This window comes from Pseudonaja textilis, chromosome 5 (assembly GCF_049901715.1).
Source record: "Pseudonaja textilis isolate UNSWEBS1 chromosome 5, rPseTex1.2, whole genome shotgun sequence".
NCBI lineage: Eukaryota > Metazoa > Chordata > Lepidosauria > Squamata > Elapidae > Pseudonaja > Pseudonaja textilis.
Window position 1 is genome coordinate 17,587,976 of NC_141994.1, and position 19,139 is coordinate 17,607,114.

At 43.4% G+C, this 19,139-nt stretch overlaps 1 protein-coding gene across 2 annotated transcripts in view; it reads right to left on the reverse strand.

Annotated features, from left to right (window-relative positions):
- The window catches only part of PHF21B (PHD finger protein 21B), a 169,013-nt gene extending 151,638 nt beyond the window's left edge, over positions 1–17,375 (reverse strand). Inside the window, exons 1-2 of one of the 2 annotated variants that reach the window (XM_087934198.1) lie at positions 17,276–17,375; positions 16,036–16,101 (exon numbers count right to left, since the gene is read on the reverse strand). In XM_087934198.1, coding sequence (XP_087790324.1) covers positions 16,036–16,101; positions 17,276–17,335 — 126 coding nt within the window. In that variant the 5' untranslated portion in view covers positions 17,336–17,375. Of the gene's footprint in view, positions 1–16,035; positions 16,102–16,413; positions 16,579–17,275 lie in introns of those variants that run through there. The other variant, XM_026706169.2, reaches the window with a different exon arrangement.
- Between the last annotated feature and the right edge of the window lie 1,764 nt (positions 17,376–19,139).

Consider the following 19,139-nt stretch of genomic DNA (forward strand, 5'->3'; position numbering starts at 1 on the left):
TGCCTGAAAAATCTTTTTCCTCAAAAGCCTTTTGCCTGAAAAGCAGCCATAGATTTCCTACCGGCCCTCTAAGCTTGGAAATGAAGGTCAACCTTATTTTTACTTTATTTATTTTTTTTATAGCGGGCCAGTTATAAAACAGGCCAGTTCAAAACTGTCACTCTTAATTTATTAATGCCACAGCCTCTTTGAATACATTATCTATTAGCCAAAGATATACTAGCAGAGGTAGTTTTCAGTGACCAATGCAATCATTAGCCTCTTTCGAGACTGTATACAGAAGGAAAGTGGGAGATCTTGAACAATAGCATAAAGACATTAACTATTTTTGAAAATGATTTATGTATATGACTTATGTTGTCTCCCAGGGATCAATCAGAATAGAGCTGGAAGGAACCTTGGAGGTCTTCTAGTCCAACCCCCTGGTCAAGCAGGAGACCCTATACCAGGGGTGGGATTCTACAGATTTGCACCTATTCGCTAGAACCGGTTGTTAACATTCTAAGCATTTCGGAGAACCGGTTGTTAGAAGAAATTACTGGCCTAATCCTGTAAGGAAGGCAGGAAGGAAACATTCTGGGGTTGCTTACAGAAACTGCCTCTCTGTTAACCCTTATTACCTTCTTGGCAGGACTAGACTTCCTGTCTCAGGATCATCTCTGGAGTTTTTTTCCCCCTCCTTTGCTGGTACTTTGCTTGTGTGGTGTGACCAATCAAAGTTACAATGGCACTGAAATAAGTGATTTATGACCATTTTTCACACTTACGACTGTTGCAGCATCCCCACAGTCATGAGAAGCCAGGCGAGGAGATGCGTGCCTCGATGTGAGTGATATTGAATTGGCCATGCCCAGCTGATAACATGACCACCAAGCCACGTCCACCCAGTCACATGACCACCAAGCCACACCCACCAATTGAGCCACACCCACAGAACCGGTTGTTAAAAAATTTGAATCCTACCCCTGCCCTATACTATTTCAGACAAGGGGCTATCCAGTCTCTTCTTTAAACCCTCTGGTGTTGGAGCATCTACAACTTCTGAAGGAAAGTTCCACTGGTTAACTGTTCTCACTCTTAGGAAGTTTCTCCTTAATTCTAGGTTGCTTCTCTCTTTGATTAGTTTCCATCTATTATTTCTTGTCCTGCCCTTCTGGTGCTTTGGGGAATAGATTGACCCCCCCCCACTCTTCTTTCTGGGCAGCCCCTCCAATACTGGAACAATGCTAATACTTCTTCTCTCTAGACTAGCCACACCCAAATCTTTCAACCGTTCTTCAGATATTTTAGTCTCCAGACCCTTAATCATCTTAGTTGCTCTTCGTTGCACTTTTTCCCAAGTCTCAACATCTTTTTTGTGATGTGGTGACCAAAACTGGATGCAGTACTCCAGGTGTGGCCTTACTAAGGTTTTTTTAAAGCAGTACTAATACTTCATGTGATTTTGATTTTATGCCTCTATTTATACAACCAAGGATTATATTCGCTTTTTTGGCTGCCGCTGCACACTGCTGGCTCACATTTAAGTGATTGTCAATAAACATATAAAAGACAAGAAGTCATGGACATGTGCTATGATTTAGCTGGACTAAAGCAAAGTTTGACAGTGGGGTAATCAACACAACGGATTTACAGAGGCCCCTGCTTTGTTTCCTTTATATATTTCTAAATCATATCCTTCTGTCCAGAAAGTACCGGAAGGCAGAAAGGATAGGAGGATAAGAAATGGCACAGCGAAAGCAGAATTTCAGTGGCGCTAAATCAGAATAACAGTATGCATAACAGTAGAAACTAGGAAGCAAATTATGCGAACTAATAAAAATCATGCAAATGGATCATTTTGCATATTCCACTGGTAACAGAATTCAATTTAGAAAGGAATTAAATTTAAAGAGGAATTGGGATTACCTGAGTACAGAATTTTACCCAATGCCTGGCAGGAGATAAGAGGTGGCTTATCTGAGAAATGGGGTCTGTTAACTGTCATGTTGCAATTAATTCTACGTATTGCAGTCAGCAATAAACACTATACATTTTTCATTAGACTTACGGATTCATTTACATAAGTATATTAACTTTTGAGAAATAATTTGTATATTTATATCACAGACACTTGTGCATACAGACACATATTTGCATAAGCATACGTGCAGAAAGTGAGCCTCCGGAACTGTTGCCATTCCAAAGCATCCTTCCTCATCCAGTTTTGTAAAGAAAATTTCAGTCTTATCAAGTTCTCTTTAAGCAATCACGGTTCAGTCAAAGAGCTCAGGAAATTAAAAAAACCTGACATCAAACACTGCTTTTAAGTGCCGCAAAATATCGAGCTACTTTTCTTTTCCAGCTATGGCGACACTGAATGCAACTGGACACCTTTTTTAAAAAAATTAAAATTTGGATAATACATGGATCTCCAGAGTTACATTGCCTGCACAAGTAAATCACAAGTAAATACACAAGAACTGCAGTGAAATGTAAGCTACCCCCCTGAAATAAAAGTATTCCGTCTCATACAAAGCATATAAACCGCTGTTAATTTAAATAGCTTTGGAAAGAAAAGCTTTTGTAGCCCAATTACATGGACTGGTTGATTCAGTGTCTGATGAATATTACATCCAATTGCTCCTGTTACAGCTGCTACATTTAACCTCCTTGGAGTAAATTTACTCCCCCATGAAAAAGACCTTTTTTGGAAGACCACAGATCTTTCAAAGCAGTCTTCCTGAGTCTACTGAAAGTTTCTCCTGTTTTTCTTTTTGGCCGAGAAATCTCCTTTAATTTTCCATCCTAACCTTGAGCTGCACATTTAATTTTTCCAGGGCTTAAAATTGCAATTGTTTTTTTCCTACTGGGGTTCCTTTGTTAGATGAAGCATAAGAACAGCAGACTCTAGGCAAAAGCATAACAGTTATTAGGTTTCAAAATCTGCTTCTTATTGGGTAGCAGAATGTAGCTAGAACTTTGCTACCTCAGCATTTTCATATGGAAATTCTGGCATTTCTGTTCTGGAAATTGCTAGTACATAATAATATTGACAAGAGAAGAGAAGAGAAGAGAAGAGAAGAGAAGAGAAGAGAAGAGAAGAGAAGAGAAGAGAAGAGATAAATAAAGGGAAGAAGGGGAGAGGAGAGGAGAGGAGTGGAGAGGAGGAGAAGGAGAAGGAGAAGGGGAGAAGAAGAGGATATTTCAAACTGAGCCATAAAAAAAGAGAGCAAATAACAGGCCAATATTCACGACAGCAATGACACGTTCCATTTTCTTCCCCTCTGCATCTTCAGGATCCTGAAATGAAAAGCTTCTATTCAACAGAAATAAAGTCTTGGCCTTAATCTCTTTCGGAAGCTACATTTGGACATCTAGTTAGGTGTTAAAATCCTGGAGAGGAGAAGCCTCTTATCTTACTGATATACTCAGCTTTATAAATCAAAGTCAACATATGCAAGGAAACTTTTAGACCTGTACATCTTTGTTTAGTTATGGGAGGGTTAAAAAAAAATCACAATGACAATCACCAAGGCTGTCAAAGTCCCGCCTCTTTGAATTATGCCATGAGGGCATCTTGACTTTTTAAAACTCCTGCTCATTATTTCAGCACAAAAGCAACAGCTTGACTTTCGCTTCATAATAATTTTTTTAAAAATGCCTGGGTGAGGCACTTAAATTAAGAAAGGCTAGGGTCACATTGCAGAAAGGGCTGAAGCTCCTACAAATGATTTTTGTGGGGGGTTTTGTTGTTGCTGTTAACATAAAATGAATCCAATAAGCCTGAATTTTAACCCACTTTTAAGACAAACCCTTATGTTCACAGATGTGTGCAATGTATGATGATGATGATGATAATGATGATAAAAGTAAAGATAGCAGCAGCTATGATGGTGCAGTAGAAACTGCATGTTTTTTGGAGTTAGCTGAAATGGCAAAATTGACTATTTTGATTAAAGAAAAGAATATAAGTACTTTTGTTTCCATATGGAGACTGCTTCAAACTTTGTGCTTGAAGAAACTTTGTTCTTGAAGTAGAAAAGAATGGAATTTTGAGTTTGAGTTTTACTAATTAGATTTGGTAGATCTTTATAGAAATGGCTTGTTCATATTATTATAAAAAAAACAAAAAGTTGTGATGTCAATGTTCCTTTTTCTTCTTCTTTTTCTTATCCTTCCTCACTTCTCTTCCCCCTCTTCCTCCCCACCATTTTCCTATTTACTTTTGCATTTTGTAACTTATTCTGTCTTATAACTCAATAAAAACATTAAACTGAAAAAGAAACTCTGCATGTTTTTATGGGCAATGCATAAAATTGCCATCTTGATTTTGCTGATGGCGGAGCTGAAAGTAATGTAAGCATGATATTGTCTTCCAAGGAGGAACGTTCAAGCATTAAACTTCCATACTAAGTAACATATGAGGTTCTGAAAAACGTCACCAGATAACAGAGAGAGGTGCGATTGCAATGGTTTTAAGCAAAGTTCTGGACAAAAAAAAATTGATTTAGTAATTTAACAGCTAGTTACACAGCAAGCCTAGACAAGTATGGAAAATTATTTTAAACTTACCCATGTTCCCCGAAAATAAGACTGGATCTTATATTAATTTTTGTTCCAAAAGTTACATTGGGGCTTATTTTCTAGTTAGGCCTTATCTGGGGGGACATACAGCATTAAATGTGTCGGTTTGGGTGACAATCTTAATTGGGGCTTAGTTTGGGGTAGGGCTTATTATTATGAAAAATCTTGCTAGAACTTATTTTCCAGTTAGGTCTTATTTTTGAGAAAACAGAGGCACAAGAGAAGATTAAGCATCTCCCAACCTAAATCAAGATCCATGTCATCAAAGCATCAACTATTTAAGGTTCAGTTTGGGCTCATTGCCAGATGAGAAAAAAAATCATTCCAAGATGTAAGACACAACAAATGTCTTCCCGCACAGGGCAAGAGATGGCACCTGTGGCCAGAATTTAATTCTTTTGGGGAGACAATGGCACTGCATGGAAACCAGCTCATGAAAAACCATAACCAGGGAGAACTTTGAGAATTGTCAGTAACCCCTAATGAAGCATCCTGTGATCACTCTAGTCATCAGATTGAATAAATTCCAAGTTCATTTAAATCAATTATCCTGTTCTGACAGCAGATTTTTGAAATGATCCAAAATATCACAGCAAACACTTTAAAATAGTTCCAAAAAGTGCTGCGTTCACTTTTCTGGCATTTCCAAATGCTGCATTACAATAGAGACTTAAAAAAAAACCCTTTCCTTGTCATTTATGGAAGAAATACTGGATATACACATATGTACATACATGGACACATAGACACATATGAACACATACTTATAGACCTGGGTACAACAACTAGGCATAAAAGGGAACTATTCTAGGATTTCAGAGAAAAATATTTGTTTTCACCTGCAACTGGTCTCAAAATTCTCAGGATGTGCTTTCCATTTTAGTGTAAATATAATCTTATGATTCACAACAAGCTGCTAAGGATGAAAACTGAAACGAATATCCCACTGAAAGTATAAAAAGGTGATGGAAGAACTTCATTCCGTGAACCAACTTCATTCATTTTGTACTAAGGTCTATAAGTATGTGTGGGTGGGTGGGGGGAAGTTATTTAACTGAAGCTTAAAAGTTTATTGAGCTTTATAACTGTTTAACATGCAAAATTCCCAAGGGTAGCTATGTACAAATTACAAAGTTACGCTGCCTTTGACTCTTAGCAAGTTTTACCTGCGGGGAAAATCTGCTTCTAACCAAAATTTAAATATTAACTTGCTTATTATGTGAATAGCAAACAACTTAATGAATATGAATAGCTTTTAAGAGGATCAGTCAAATCTTTGTCTTTCCACCGCTCTTTGAAATGTTGAAATTTCTTTTACATATTTGAGTAATGTGTACAATCTTGCTATAAAATAGCTCTTTGCTACGACCTGTATATTCCAGGACGTGGAATTATTCCACCTTTGCACTAGACCAGCATATGTTTCAACTTGGCAACCTTAAGACATGTGGACTTCAATTCCCAGAATTCCCCAGGCATCCATGCAAATATTTGCCAAATATACTACCCTCAATGTCAAAACCAGCCAGTATAGTTGATTTCTGTACAGATAGTAAATAATAGCTAAGAAAAGAAGAGAACACCCTTGAGTGACGTATAGATTATGCCATTTAGTGAATGTACTTTTAATGTTCTCTTCTGGGATAGGCTTGTCTGAATCTGCAGTTCATCACAGCAAGACTTCCACAGGCTTCCCAAAAACTGAGTTTAACAGGCAATACTAATTGTCAGGTTAGAGTTTAATCGTAGAATTACTAAGTCACATATATGAGAAAGATGCAAGGACTGTTGACAACGCTTGGAAAACCTATGGAAAACATGAAACTGGGCACTTCAGATGTGCTGTGAAAGAATAATTCTGCATTTTAGGAAAGGGTTTTTATTTACAGACACAAGCTTGTTTGGCAACAGCATAGATAAAAACGTTACAGCTGCTTGGCTGGCAGTGTGGTTTCAAGATGTAAAGCAATTGGAACAACAAAAGAGCCATCACACATTCTGTTTGGTTAAAGAGAAAAATGCCTATATTATTATAATCAACTGATGTTACATTTCACCAAAGTTTTAAAGACGCAGGCTCAAGAGTAGGCAAAAAAGTCAAGGTGGAGACTCCTAAGACTAACCCCATGTCCCATCAGCTCCAGGCAGCATGAAATCTACCTCTGCTCTCCAAAAGGATTTCAAGCTCAGAAGATAAGGGGAAAGGTTTAGAGCAGTGTTCCTCCACTTTGGCAGCCTGAAGACACACGGACTTCAACGTCCAAGATTGACTTCCAAAGTTAAAGTCCACATATCTTCATGTTGCTCCAGAGCAGGGGTCTGCAACCTGGGGCTCTGGAGCCACATGAGGATCTTTCGACCCTCTGTCAGCTGATTCCATCACTGCCTGGTCCCACCCCTCCCCTCCCCGTCACTCCTCGGCTGGCCTGAGAAGGTAAGGGTGATGGTGGCCGATGGAGACCTTGCTCCATATTCTAGACCAGGAGGTGACTGGGTGGGAGTGAGTCACACTGGATGTTAAATCATTAGCTCCCAGTCAATGGTGGGATTCAATTTTTTTTTACCACCGGTTCTGTGGGCATGGCTTGGTGGGTGTGGCAGGGGAAGGATACTGTAAAATCTCCAGTCAGAGGTGGGATTTGCTGGTTCTCTGAACTACTCAAAATTTCCGCTACCAGTTCTCCAGAACTGGTCAGAACCTGCTAAATACCAGCTCTGCTCCCAGTGTTTTTTTTTTCCTGTGGGAAACGGGTCCAAATGGCACTTTGAGTGTTTAAGGTTGCAAACCCCTGCTCTAGAGAGAGATCAATAGCAGTGGGATGGGTAATCATCTGATTTTGCCGTTTGGATATTATATTATTTCAGTTTGTCATATTTCACCGTTTCAAAATCTGTCAGACAGAAAGCTCGCCATAGGCCGTTCTCGAACAATAATACTGAAACTATGTAAGGCTTTTTAAAAAGTCTATAAAAGTAAAACATTTAAAACCCTCTTAACTATGGAAGCTAATAACTGTCCAATTTCTGCAATAAATGCACATTTTCAATAGCTGTCCTCCCTCAAAATACTTTACAACTGTCCCTGGAGACCATTCACTCTTTTTTTTTGTTGTTTTTGTTTTCATCATAAAGTCCATTTAACAAATCAGATTAAAATCCTGGAGACAAAAGAAAAAGTGAACCCCGAGTGTCTCATAACACCTGTACAGTGTAGGATTAAGTGAGCTTTCACTAGTATAGATGGTCAAGAAAGTCAAAATGGCCGCTATACTTTTATGCTCACACAGCAAAAAAAAAAAACAGGCAGAACTTCAGTGGTTGTATCGTCTATCAAATCGTGGCAACGTTATCTTTCTGAAAAGTAGTTTTACCTCAGTCCTACAGGAATAGCAATAGCACTTAGACTTATGTACCGCTTCACAGTGCTTTTACAGCCCTCTCTATGCAGTTTACAGAGTCAGCATATTTTGCCCCAACACTCTGGGTACTCATTTTACTCACCAGGGAAGGATGGAAGTAGGGGTAGGATTCAAAAATCCCAGCAACCGGTTCGCTGCCTGGTTGCTGGGTGGGTGTGGCCATGATGGGTGTAGCCTACCAGAGGGGAGGGCCATTTTTCACCTTCCCCAGGGTCCGGAGGCTTCCCTCGGACCTCTGGGAAGGCAAAAACAGCCTCTCCCAGAGTTCAGAGGCCCTCTGGAAGCTGGAAACAGGCCCATTTCCAGACTTCTGGAAGAGATGTTTTTTATCCTCCACATGGACCCTGAACTTACCAGCATCCAAATGGGCCGCATGGAGACTCCTGGGAGGGGAGGGGCAGGTTGGGCAAGGCCAGCCAGTCAGTTCAACTACTGGTTCAGCGAACCAGATGTAAATTTAACATCCGGTTCCCTCGAACTGGTCCAAACCGGCTGAATCCCACCCCTGGATGGAAGACTGAGCCAACCTTGAACCAGTTGGAGAATTCATTCATGCCTTAACTTATATACTGTTATTTTCCAAAGAAACAAGGTGCAAAGACACTGTATAAACACCTATCCTCAGTGTTCACACGCAAGGACCCAATCTGCAGGACGGTAGGCCCAACACTGCAATTCGACTCCATCTCTTTTATGTACATGGGGTGTGCATTGTAGGTAGGCACAAAAGGGCAGGACTTCAGTCAGGATGCTCCACCATCATTTTAGAGATTTTGGATCTCCCTCGCAACTGATATCCCAGAAAGGAAACAAACGAGGACTTGTATCGTTACAAGCATAGAATAATAATAATCCGATCGATTATTATTCGATTATTATTCGATTTAACAAAATACCACACAAAAAATACAAAATACAAATCCAAAGACCTGCCAATAAAAATAAAAGGACTGTGCAAAGATAAGAAAGGCAAAACAAAAACAAAAACAGCCTGGGTAGTGGTTGTGGCAATACTTGGAAACAGCAGAAGGGAAGAGAAAGGACGGAGAAGATAAGAAAAACAAAAAGAGACCTGCAAATAGAAATAAAGAAAGGCAGTACCAATACCGGTAGTCCTCGACTTACGACCACAATTTAACCTAAAATTTATGTTGCTAAGGGAGACATTGGTTAAGTAACTTTTGCCCCATTTTACGACTTTTCTTGTCATGGCTGCTAAGTGAATCACTGCAGTTCTTAATTTAGTAACACGGTTATTAAGTGAATCCAGCTTCCCCATTGACTTTGCTTGTCAGAAGGTCACAAAAAGGGATTGTCTGACCTCGGGACACCACAACTGTCATAAATAGGAGTCAGTTGCCAAGCATCACATGACCGGGGGGGATGCTGCAACGGTTGCACGTGTGAAAAACAGTCACAAGTCACTTTTTTCTGTGCCATTGTAACTTTGAACAGTCACTAAATGAACTGTTGTAAATCGAGGACTACCTACAGTAATAGGTGCCTTGGGGGAAATCCCAGAACAGCTGGAATACCATTTGAACACCATTGGCATTGGCAAAATCACCATCGGTCAATTGCAAAAGGCAGTTTTCCTTGGAGCAGCTTACATCCTATGACAAATAGCATAGAATAGAATACTTTATTGGCCAAGTGTGATTGGACACACAAGGAATTTGTCTTGGTGTACATACTCTCAGTATACATAAAGAAAAGATACATTCGTTAAGAATCAAGAATCATAACGTACAACACTCAATGATAGTCATAGGGTACAATTAACAATCAAATCATACTAGGAAAATCATGAAACCACACCTACCTATCCCAGGAAAGGACTGGATAATGAATAAAAATGTCAAATCCAACAACCGGCTGATTATACAATCAACAACAACAACAATAACAACAACAACAACCAAAACGTGATACTGACCAGTTGAATTTGCCTTAAGAGTTTAAAGGGGTAGGAGTGGAACCAACTGTGGAGGAAGGAAAGCATGGCCTGAATGAAAACATTAAGAAAATCCAAGAACCTTTGGCTGAAGGCAGTCAATCCAGGAAAGTTCTTGAAAACAACAAAGGTGACGAAGCCAGCAAAGAAATAACTATAAATTGATTTGCTGACTAGAAGAACAAGACAGTCAAAACTTCGAAGGATATAGAAAGAAAAGTTGATTTTAAAAAAACCCACACAGAGTTTGTTAAGATGAGGCGGGTTAAAGAAAGAAACTGAAGGTTTTATTTTAGCAGTTCAAGAATAAGCTTAGCCAACTAATTGCATGGAGGCAAAAATTCAATCTTTTAACAAACAACAGCAAATATTGCCTTTGTAAGTTAAAAAAAAAAAAAGAATGAAGCAATATATTTGCAGCAAAATATCACAAACTGACTATGAGCAGCACCATGGGTGAGTTGTCGGAATTATTCGTCAGAAACTTTCGCCAGAGGTTTGGATAGGAATGTAGTTTTGAAACACCTTCAAGTTGAGAAGGTTTGGGAAACAGAGTGAGCTAAGATCTTATGCAGGGGTGGGCTTCAAAATTTTTAGCAAAGGGGTCTCTGCACGGTTGGTGGGTGGGTGTGGCTATAGTGGGCGTGGCCTAGTGGCCTCCTGCACCACGGTGTGGGGGGGTGTTTTTTCCCTACCCAGGCTCCAGAGGCTTTCTCAAGCCTCTGGGAGGGCGAAAACGGCCTTCCCGGGCTCCGGAGGCTCTATGGAAGCTGGAAAAGGGCGCATTTCCGGTATTCCCAAACTTCCGGGGGGGGGGCATTTTTCACCATCCCCAAGCCTCTGTGCACGCCCTGCACTTACCTGCATCCAAAATGGCTGCATGGGGGAGGGGAGGGGTGGGCGGGGCCAGCCAGGAGTGGGATTTGGGGGTTCTCTGAACTGCACAGAATCTGAACTAGGGGCTCTCGCGAACCCCCAGCAACGCATCCCTAATCTTATGGGACTTAAAGATCCAAACAGACAGGCCTCTTATTCATAACATGCCAGATATAACAGTTATTGAAAAGCAGAAAATCTGGTTCATCAGTTTTGCTATTCTGGGAGATGCTAAGATTGAGGAAAAAAACATTGGGAAAAATTATGAAATACTGGAACTTGCCGATTGAAACTGAGTGCTTATGAAAAAGGAAATCCATTATCATCAGTCTTAGACTGTGAATCTAAATGTAGGTATCATCAACATCATCACCATCCTATAATTCCCGCCATGGATAGGCACAACACACCATTGTTGTGAGGGAGGAGATAATGAAAAATCAGTCATTCATAACTGGGAAAAAAATAGTTGAAAAAGTAATCAAAAATGAGCAGATTAAAATACTGTGGATTTGCAAAAGAAACTGATAAAATCTTGGCTCCGAACACACAAAATTTAATTGCCCAGAGTCACGTTGAACTGCAAGATGGGCGGCATATAAATTTAATAAATAATAATTGTGGTTGAAAAGAAGAAAGTGAAGATACCTGATGTTGAAATACCAGGAGATGGTAGAATAGAATAGAAAACAACAAATGGAGAAGATCACAAAATATCAGGATCTGAAAATGGAAGCTGAAAGCTTATGACATAAACTGGCCAAGAATGGTACCAGGGATTATTTGCACACTGGGTGCCATACTAAAAAATCTTGGATGTCACTTAGAAAATCTGTGCATTGACAAAATTTCCATCTGTCAAATGCAAAAGGCCACACTGCTTGGGTTTCCACATATACCATGCTGAAACAATATCACATGATAGGTTGTTGGGAAGAATGTGATGCATATTAAGGCTTACACCAGCTAAAGAACTGGCAGCTGTGACTTCACATTGTTGTGAACAGATAATAATAAAATACGCTTTTGATGCATCAGAAGCAAGTATGGCAGTTGCACATTTAAGCAAAAATTATTATAAATAGATGCTTAGCTGGCCAAAATATATTCAGCTCTGCACCATAAGATGGAAGATCACTGCCTCAGCTGGGTTCTCAGAGAACAACCGAGAGAAGAAAGGCATGAAGACAGGTGGGGGTTTCAAAGGGTGACGTCTAGATCCTACATAGACATATTTCAAAGGAATGAGCCTCCTGACCAGGTAGGCAAGAAAAATACGCCACATGCCTCACAAACTTTACTTTCAAAACAGCAATAATCAGGCAGTTACAGGTAGTTCAATAAATTTCATACACTTGGACATTTGAAGAGCCATCCCAAATTCCTAATAGGTTGGGATAAAGAGGACAGTTTGAAGACAGTTTTAATTTGGTGGGAAATGAGAATTAGAGGAAATTGCCCATAATTTATTAAAATTGTGTGGAGAAATCTTAGAGCCTAGGGTTATACAGGAAAGTCAGATGGTGGGTCATTCAGAAGAGAGAGAGGAAAAAATATGAAATCTCTTGATACATTTTAAAGCTTTTTTTAAAAAAAATGATATAAATTATTGGCAAAGAAATTACTACAATCATAGTGGGGTTTTTTATTTTTTTGAAGCATTAAGCATTCAGCCATCAGATCAGAGTTTCTCAACTTTATTAACTTAAAGATGTGCGGACTTCAACTCCCAGAATTCCCCAGCCGACATGACTGGTGGGGGAATTCTGGGAGTTGCAGTCCTCACTTCTTTAAGTTGCTGAGTAGAGAAATATTACCCTAGGTATGAGTGGACAGTCCCGTGGGGTAAGGTAAAGGCATTTAATTTCCTGCAGAACTTTGCAAGAGTTAGACATTTTATTTTTGCTTTAAAAAAAAAATCCATGCCAGTCCCCCAGATCATCTAATGTTTTTTTATATATATTTGGAAAAACAATGTCAGTGAGAAATAAAACCGATTTCAACCTCCATGGGTTTCAGGATGCCTCCAGTCCAGAATATTTCCATATTGACAATCTCCACTCACAGGGAAACTCTGCATTCATTCAACACCAGCATGGAGCTCATATGAAGCATCCTCTTTCAGGGGGAAATTAAGGAAATTAGGCTTTTTATCTTTCCTCCAAGAAAAAGAACAATCATTTCCATGCCTTCAGCCTTAAAACTGATGGCTCCTGTCCCTGGGATAGGCTTGCTGCTTGGCTTGGAAATGTGAAAATATTCAAGACTTATCTTTCACCACTGGCAATAAAACAAGCGGAGAGTAACACATGACACTTTTCAACCCAAGTAGTGGTTGTTTGTTCTATAATTGTTCATTGAGTATTTGCCTGTAATGTGAGTGGCAGAGAGCCACAATTTACTGTTTAGTCCAGGAAGTATTTCACGATGCTAAAAATGTCCCTTCCACTTCCAAAGCTTGCATCAAGTTCTCTTTTCCAGCTATGAGTTCTTTGCTTTATCTAAATTCCAGCACAGCGTGTAAAAATTGCTTCTTTTTGACTATCGGCATCAAAAAAAATGTAAATTGCCTTGAAACCGTCGCAATCGTACAAAGAAGCGCAATCCAATATATGTGTCCATTTTAAGGCAGCCAAACTCGTTCCTTATCAAACGGGAAAACATTAACATGCATTGTTTGCGGTATAAGGCTGTTGCCTTGTTTTAAATAAATCCTTGGCTCAGTGCAAAATCAATACAACACGTTGTTTCATCCTCCTAGAAAGAGAACTAATAGCTCTAAGCTACCGTCTTGTTTTCTACGATTCTCTCCCCTCCCCCCACTCCATAAAAGAAACTATCCGGTTTGATTAAATATCTTTGTTTATCTTTGTGCTCTGCTGACAGGGGTCTCCTCTCCCCACCCCCACCCCTCCAAAATGGCATCAAAGCAATCAAAATGGTAATGCTTAGCATGAATGGGCCACCAGCCCCTCCTCCTCCTCCTTCTCTTCCTCCTCCCCACCCCGCGTTAAAACTCTGCAGACTTTTCTCCATGTTAGGAAGAAACCAACACCCCCTTTGTCACAAAATGGAAGCTTCCACTACAAACTGAGAGCGGTGGCAAATTCTAGGCGAGGATCAATCAGGGTTGCGGGGAGGGGGGGGGGAAGGAGGAGGAGGAGGAGGAGAATAGTGGAAATGCTGAGATTTCTAATCCCGGGAACTGAAAACATTCATCCTGCGGGCAACATTTCCAAACACTTCCGCATGCTTTCCAGCTACGAGGGAGGAAGACAGACATATACCCTTATCGCCGCATAGAAACTAATGCACATCTTTCATAATACAGATCTTTTATCGAACGAAACATACGATCTAGATAGCCCCTCCACCACCCTTTCCCTTTCCTTCCCCCCCCCCCCATCTCTCCCCTCTCCCTTTGGGAAGGGGAGCATGGCACGAAAAGTCGATCCCTGAATTATTTATTTATTTGTTTTTCATTCCTCCCCCCTCCCTCCCCGTTACCACCCCCCCACCCCACCCCCAAAAATGTTTTTTCCCCCAGAAAGAAAGAAAAAAAGAAAAGACGAGGCGCTGTCCCAAGTTTGGGTGCTGAAAAAACGTCTGCGGCATTCCGAAGGAATCGCGGCATTGATTCCGCCAGAGGAAGGGGAAGAGAAGGTGGGAAGGAGGGAGGGAGGGAGGGAGAGAGGGAGGGGGCGATCAGGACAAGAGGGGCAGCCCCGGGGAAAGTTGGCTTGTCGAAGCGGGGAGGGGTGGGGGAGAGAAATGCATAATCCGGCAGATCGCAGGCACGTCGGCTTAAGCCGCCGCTGTCGGTTTCTGCACGGCCAGGCTCGAGAGTGTTGGAAGGCGGAAGGGGGAAGGGAAGGGGGCTGGGGAGGGCGGCGGGGGAGGGGGGCGAGGATTGGGGACGGGGGGGTGGCGGGCGGGGGCGCGTGCCTCCTTTGGAAGCTGCCCAGCCGCCGGCGGAGCTTTCCTGGGCATCTGTTCGTGGTGCTGAAAACCCGAAGCCATCCGAGCTCCGGGGTCCCTCCTTAAAGAGACGGGCAACAAACTCATCCCCGCCGACCAACTTTCTTTTCAGCTGGGAAAGCCGCGGGGGAAGGTGGCGCGGGCTGGGGGATCGGGGTGGGGATGGGGATGGGTGGGAGGTGGGGGTGAGGTGTGTGGGGGGGAAGAGGCAGCAGCCTCCGAGCCAGTCATTACACGGCAGGCACATCAGGGTCATTCGCCGCAATAGCAGGAGACATGCTGACAAAGATCACACACGCGCGCGCATAACACACACACACACACACACACACTCAGGCATGCACACAAAGAAAGTTTGTTTGAAGAAGGGTGGGGAAGAGCAGCCCAGGTTTGCTTTCGGCATCGCTTCACTTTCCTGCTCAGATTTGCCTAACTAGGTGGAGGGAGGGGGGAGGGGGAGGAATGGAGCCTCGAGCAAAAGCACCCTCAGAAAGCCAATGCATCAGACCGTCCAAGGGGAAGAAAGAAAGAAAGAAAGAAAGAAAGAAAGAAAGAAAGAAAACAGCAAGTGTATGGACGGACGGTTGGAGAAATATACACATCACATACCAACAAAATAAACATTTCCGACCTAATCCGGATCCGCAGACGTTCCAGGGGGGCTGGTCTCAGCCTCCCAATTCCCAACTCTGAGTTATTCCACGCTGGAAGGAAGTGAACACAAACTAATTCAAGACCCAAGAATTTTCCATATTCCTAAAACATGTCGACGAACTCAAAATGGACGCCTGAGTGTGTGTGTGTGTGTGTGAGAGAGAGAGAGAGAGAGTGTGTGTGTGTGTATGAGAGCGAGGGTGAGTGTTAAAATAAAACGGTTCCAACCACAGCTTCGTTCTTTTTCCTCTATAATGAATTATCCGTATAAAGACATTTCAAGGCAAAGCAAAGCAGAATAAACCCCGACCTTTACATCGTTTCTCACTTTAGCCAACCGAAAGTTAAACACACAAGCACCCCGAGAAACAAATCAAGAAACAAAAACAATAAAATAAAAATAAACACCGGGTATTTTATTCACATGGAAGTATTTCTCAGCCAACGCGGACTTTTCAGATGTTTAGAAAGTGTACTATTAATAGCAGGAGAAAAAGAAGAAAAGAAGGGAAGCCAAGGAAGAGGAGAACAGAAGAAGCTCAGTGCAGAGAAGAAGAAAAAAAAAGAACCGAATTGATTTGTTCTTACTTGTTTTTCATTAAGAGCTGCTATTCTCGATTGCCTCTCTTGGATTTGTTTCTTAAGATCCCCGTTCTGAAAAAATGGCAATAAAATGCAGATTAAAAACCAAGTGCAAACTAAAGCTAGTTAAAAGTAAACTTGTGTCTAGGAATGGCTCCGACCGAAAGCTCAAGAAAAAACAGGCACAATGAAGGAGAAGGGGAGAGAGAGAGAGAGAGAGAGATGGAGATAAAGTAACAAAGATCAGCCCGGACTTCAAAGGGATCTCCTATTGATAAAGTTTCTCCTCCTGAGGTCAGAGCACTTATTGCAACACAACGAAAATCCGGTGGAACCAGGACTTTTCTTTTAATTTAAGAAAAAAATACAGCCATCTGCATTTACCTGTGGATTTTGCTTCATCTGTGCAACTAGTTTCTGTTTAAAGCGGGGGGGGGGGAAGTACCCCGAAAAAGAATGAATTAAAAGTCTTAGAGGTGGAATGGATTTTTTTAAAATGTGCGTGTGTGTGTGTTTGTGTATGTTCTTGTGTGTGAGTGTGTGTGTGTGTGTGTGTGTGGAGGACGGGAAGGGAGGGGTGTGGAACAAAGAGGCAAGTAAACACAGCGAGTCAGTTTCAAGCAAAGCTCATAAATATTCAAGTCTCGTCCTAATCTCTCCAACACACACACACACACACACTCACACACGGACGGACGTCTCCATATAGACACATTCATACGCGCGCGCGCTCGCTCACACACACACACACACACACACACACACACACACACACACACACACACGTACAAGGATCAACCGCAAGGGTGACTCCGGATCGAAGCCACGCAGATTCCCTCGTCGAAAGTCAGCTAAACAATCCGGAAAAGTACTTCGCCGAAGTGCTCCGGGCGGCGAGCCGGAGCAGTGAGCGAGAGAAGCGGGAGGGTCTCCCCGCCCCGCCATGCCTCTTCCTCCCTTTGCGCGAGCCGGACTCTGCCCTCCTCTTCCTCCTCCTCCTCTTCCTCCTTCCCCCCCCTCCCCTCCTCTCCCCAGCCCGATCGATTCAACCTGCGGCGGGGATCCAGAGCTCCCCGGGAAAACCGGCAGGGCCAGACTATCCTCCCCGTCCCCGGTGGGGGGCTGGTGGTGGGGAGGGGGCGGCTGCCTTTTCTCGCGCCCAAATGAGGGGGGGGATGCTCCCGGCCCGGGCTGGCTCGCCCCCTTGTTTTTTAATTTATTTATTTTGCTTTGGGGGCTTTTTTACCTGCTGGCGACCCTGGTGGCTTTCCACTATTAACGCCTCTTGCAAACCGGGCATCTCCATCCTTGCACAAAGTTGCGAGGCACTTTTTGTGTCTGTGTGCGTGTGTGCGTGTGTGTTGTTGGGGTCTGTTTGTTTGTTTTTGGTCCTTCCCCCTCTCGAAGCCTGAGGAAGTTTAGGGAGAGGGAGCTTGGGTTTCTCTCTCTCCCCCCCCCCCGCAACTCCCTCCCCCGGGGTTGGCTCAGACCCTTTCTTTTCCACCCCCCCAAACACACATACACACACTACTACTCCCTCCCCCCAAAAAATCCCAAGCAAGGGCCCCTCCTCAGGAAAGGGAAACGTTTGCACACACACACACCCCAAAAAAGAAGAAAGTCCCCCCCCCCATAACAATCCAAAGAAACGGCAACTCAGCAGCAAAGCAAGTTCTCTTTTTGCCTCTTGGCGAGGGGCACAGACACATCACTCACTTTCCGCCAAACTGGGGGCGGGGGGGGGGTCCCGGGCCGCCACCCCCACCCCCGTCCCGGGCTTCGCCGGGGGGCACCTCCTCCCGGGGGCCCGTGGCCCTCCCCCCCCGCGCCGCTCGGAGACCCCGGAGACTTTTATTCCTTAAAAAGAAAAAGAAAAAACGGCAGGGACTATATTCTCTCCGAGCGCGCGCCTTGATTTCCCTTCGCCTGAGGAAAAAGTTGTGCCGCGGCTGTCAATGCTAATTCGGAGGTGCCCGGATGGAGCCGGCCGCCTCCTCCTCCTCGCCCCCCTCCCGCTCGTGGGGGGAGGAAGAGAAGAGGGAGAGGAGGAAAAGAGAACGGGGGGGAGAGACTATGAAGGGAAAGGCTTGGATTGGAGCATGCGCGGTGGGCGGCCTTAAAGGGAAGGCAGCGCGAGCGAGAGAACAACGGAGGTAGGAGGAGAGTAACGGCGGCGGCGGCGGCTTGGAGCCTGCAAAGGGGCCGAAGGTTCGGGAGAGCGGGGAGCCCTCCCCCCCCCCTCCGGGCGCTGCGGCTCCGAGAGATGCTTCGGGGCCTGTGGGAGCAGAGCGCTGCCATCGCCCTCTTGGAAGCACCGAGACAAGAGGAAGCCGAGATCCCGCTCCCTGCTTTCTTCCCGTCGCCCCTCCTGCATGCAAGGAGTCTTCCAGAGCAGAACAAACCAGACAGATTCAAGAGGGCCACCTGCACTCCAAAAAAAGGGGGGGGCTGAGGGGGGCAGGGCTCTCGTTGTAAACTTGAGGTTGCCATCTTGACTCTTTACACACACACACACACACACCACACCACACCCACACCCCTCACTGGCAACTCTTGAGCCAATGGATTGAGTTTCCGCAGGCCTCAGAAGTCCCATCTCCCTCTCTCACTCTTTCTGTGTCTCTCACTTTCACGCTCTCACTCATTCACTCACTCAATCTCTTCCCCTCTTTCTTTCTGTCTTTCACTCTCACTCTCATTCACTCTCTCACTTGCTTCTCCCCTTTCTCTCTCTCTTTCACTCTCATTCACTCTCTCTCTTCTCCCCTTTCTCTCTCTTTCACTCTCACTCATTCATTCTCTCACTCCTCCCCTTTCTCTCTTTCAGTCTCACTCTCATTCACTCTCTCGCTTCTCCCCTTTCTCTCTTTCAGTCTCACTCTCATTCATTCTCACTCGCTTCTCCCCTTTCTCTCTTTCAGTCTCACTCTCATTCACTCTCTCTCTTCTCCCCTTTCTCTCTTTCACTCTCATTCATTCTCACTCGCTTCTCCCTTTCTCTCTCTTTTCAGTCTCACTCTCATTCACTCTCTCGCTTCTCCCCTTTCTCTCTCTCTTTCACTCTCATTCAGTCTCTCTCTTCTCCCCTTTCTCTCTTTCACTCTCATTCA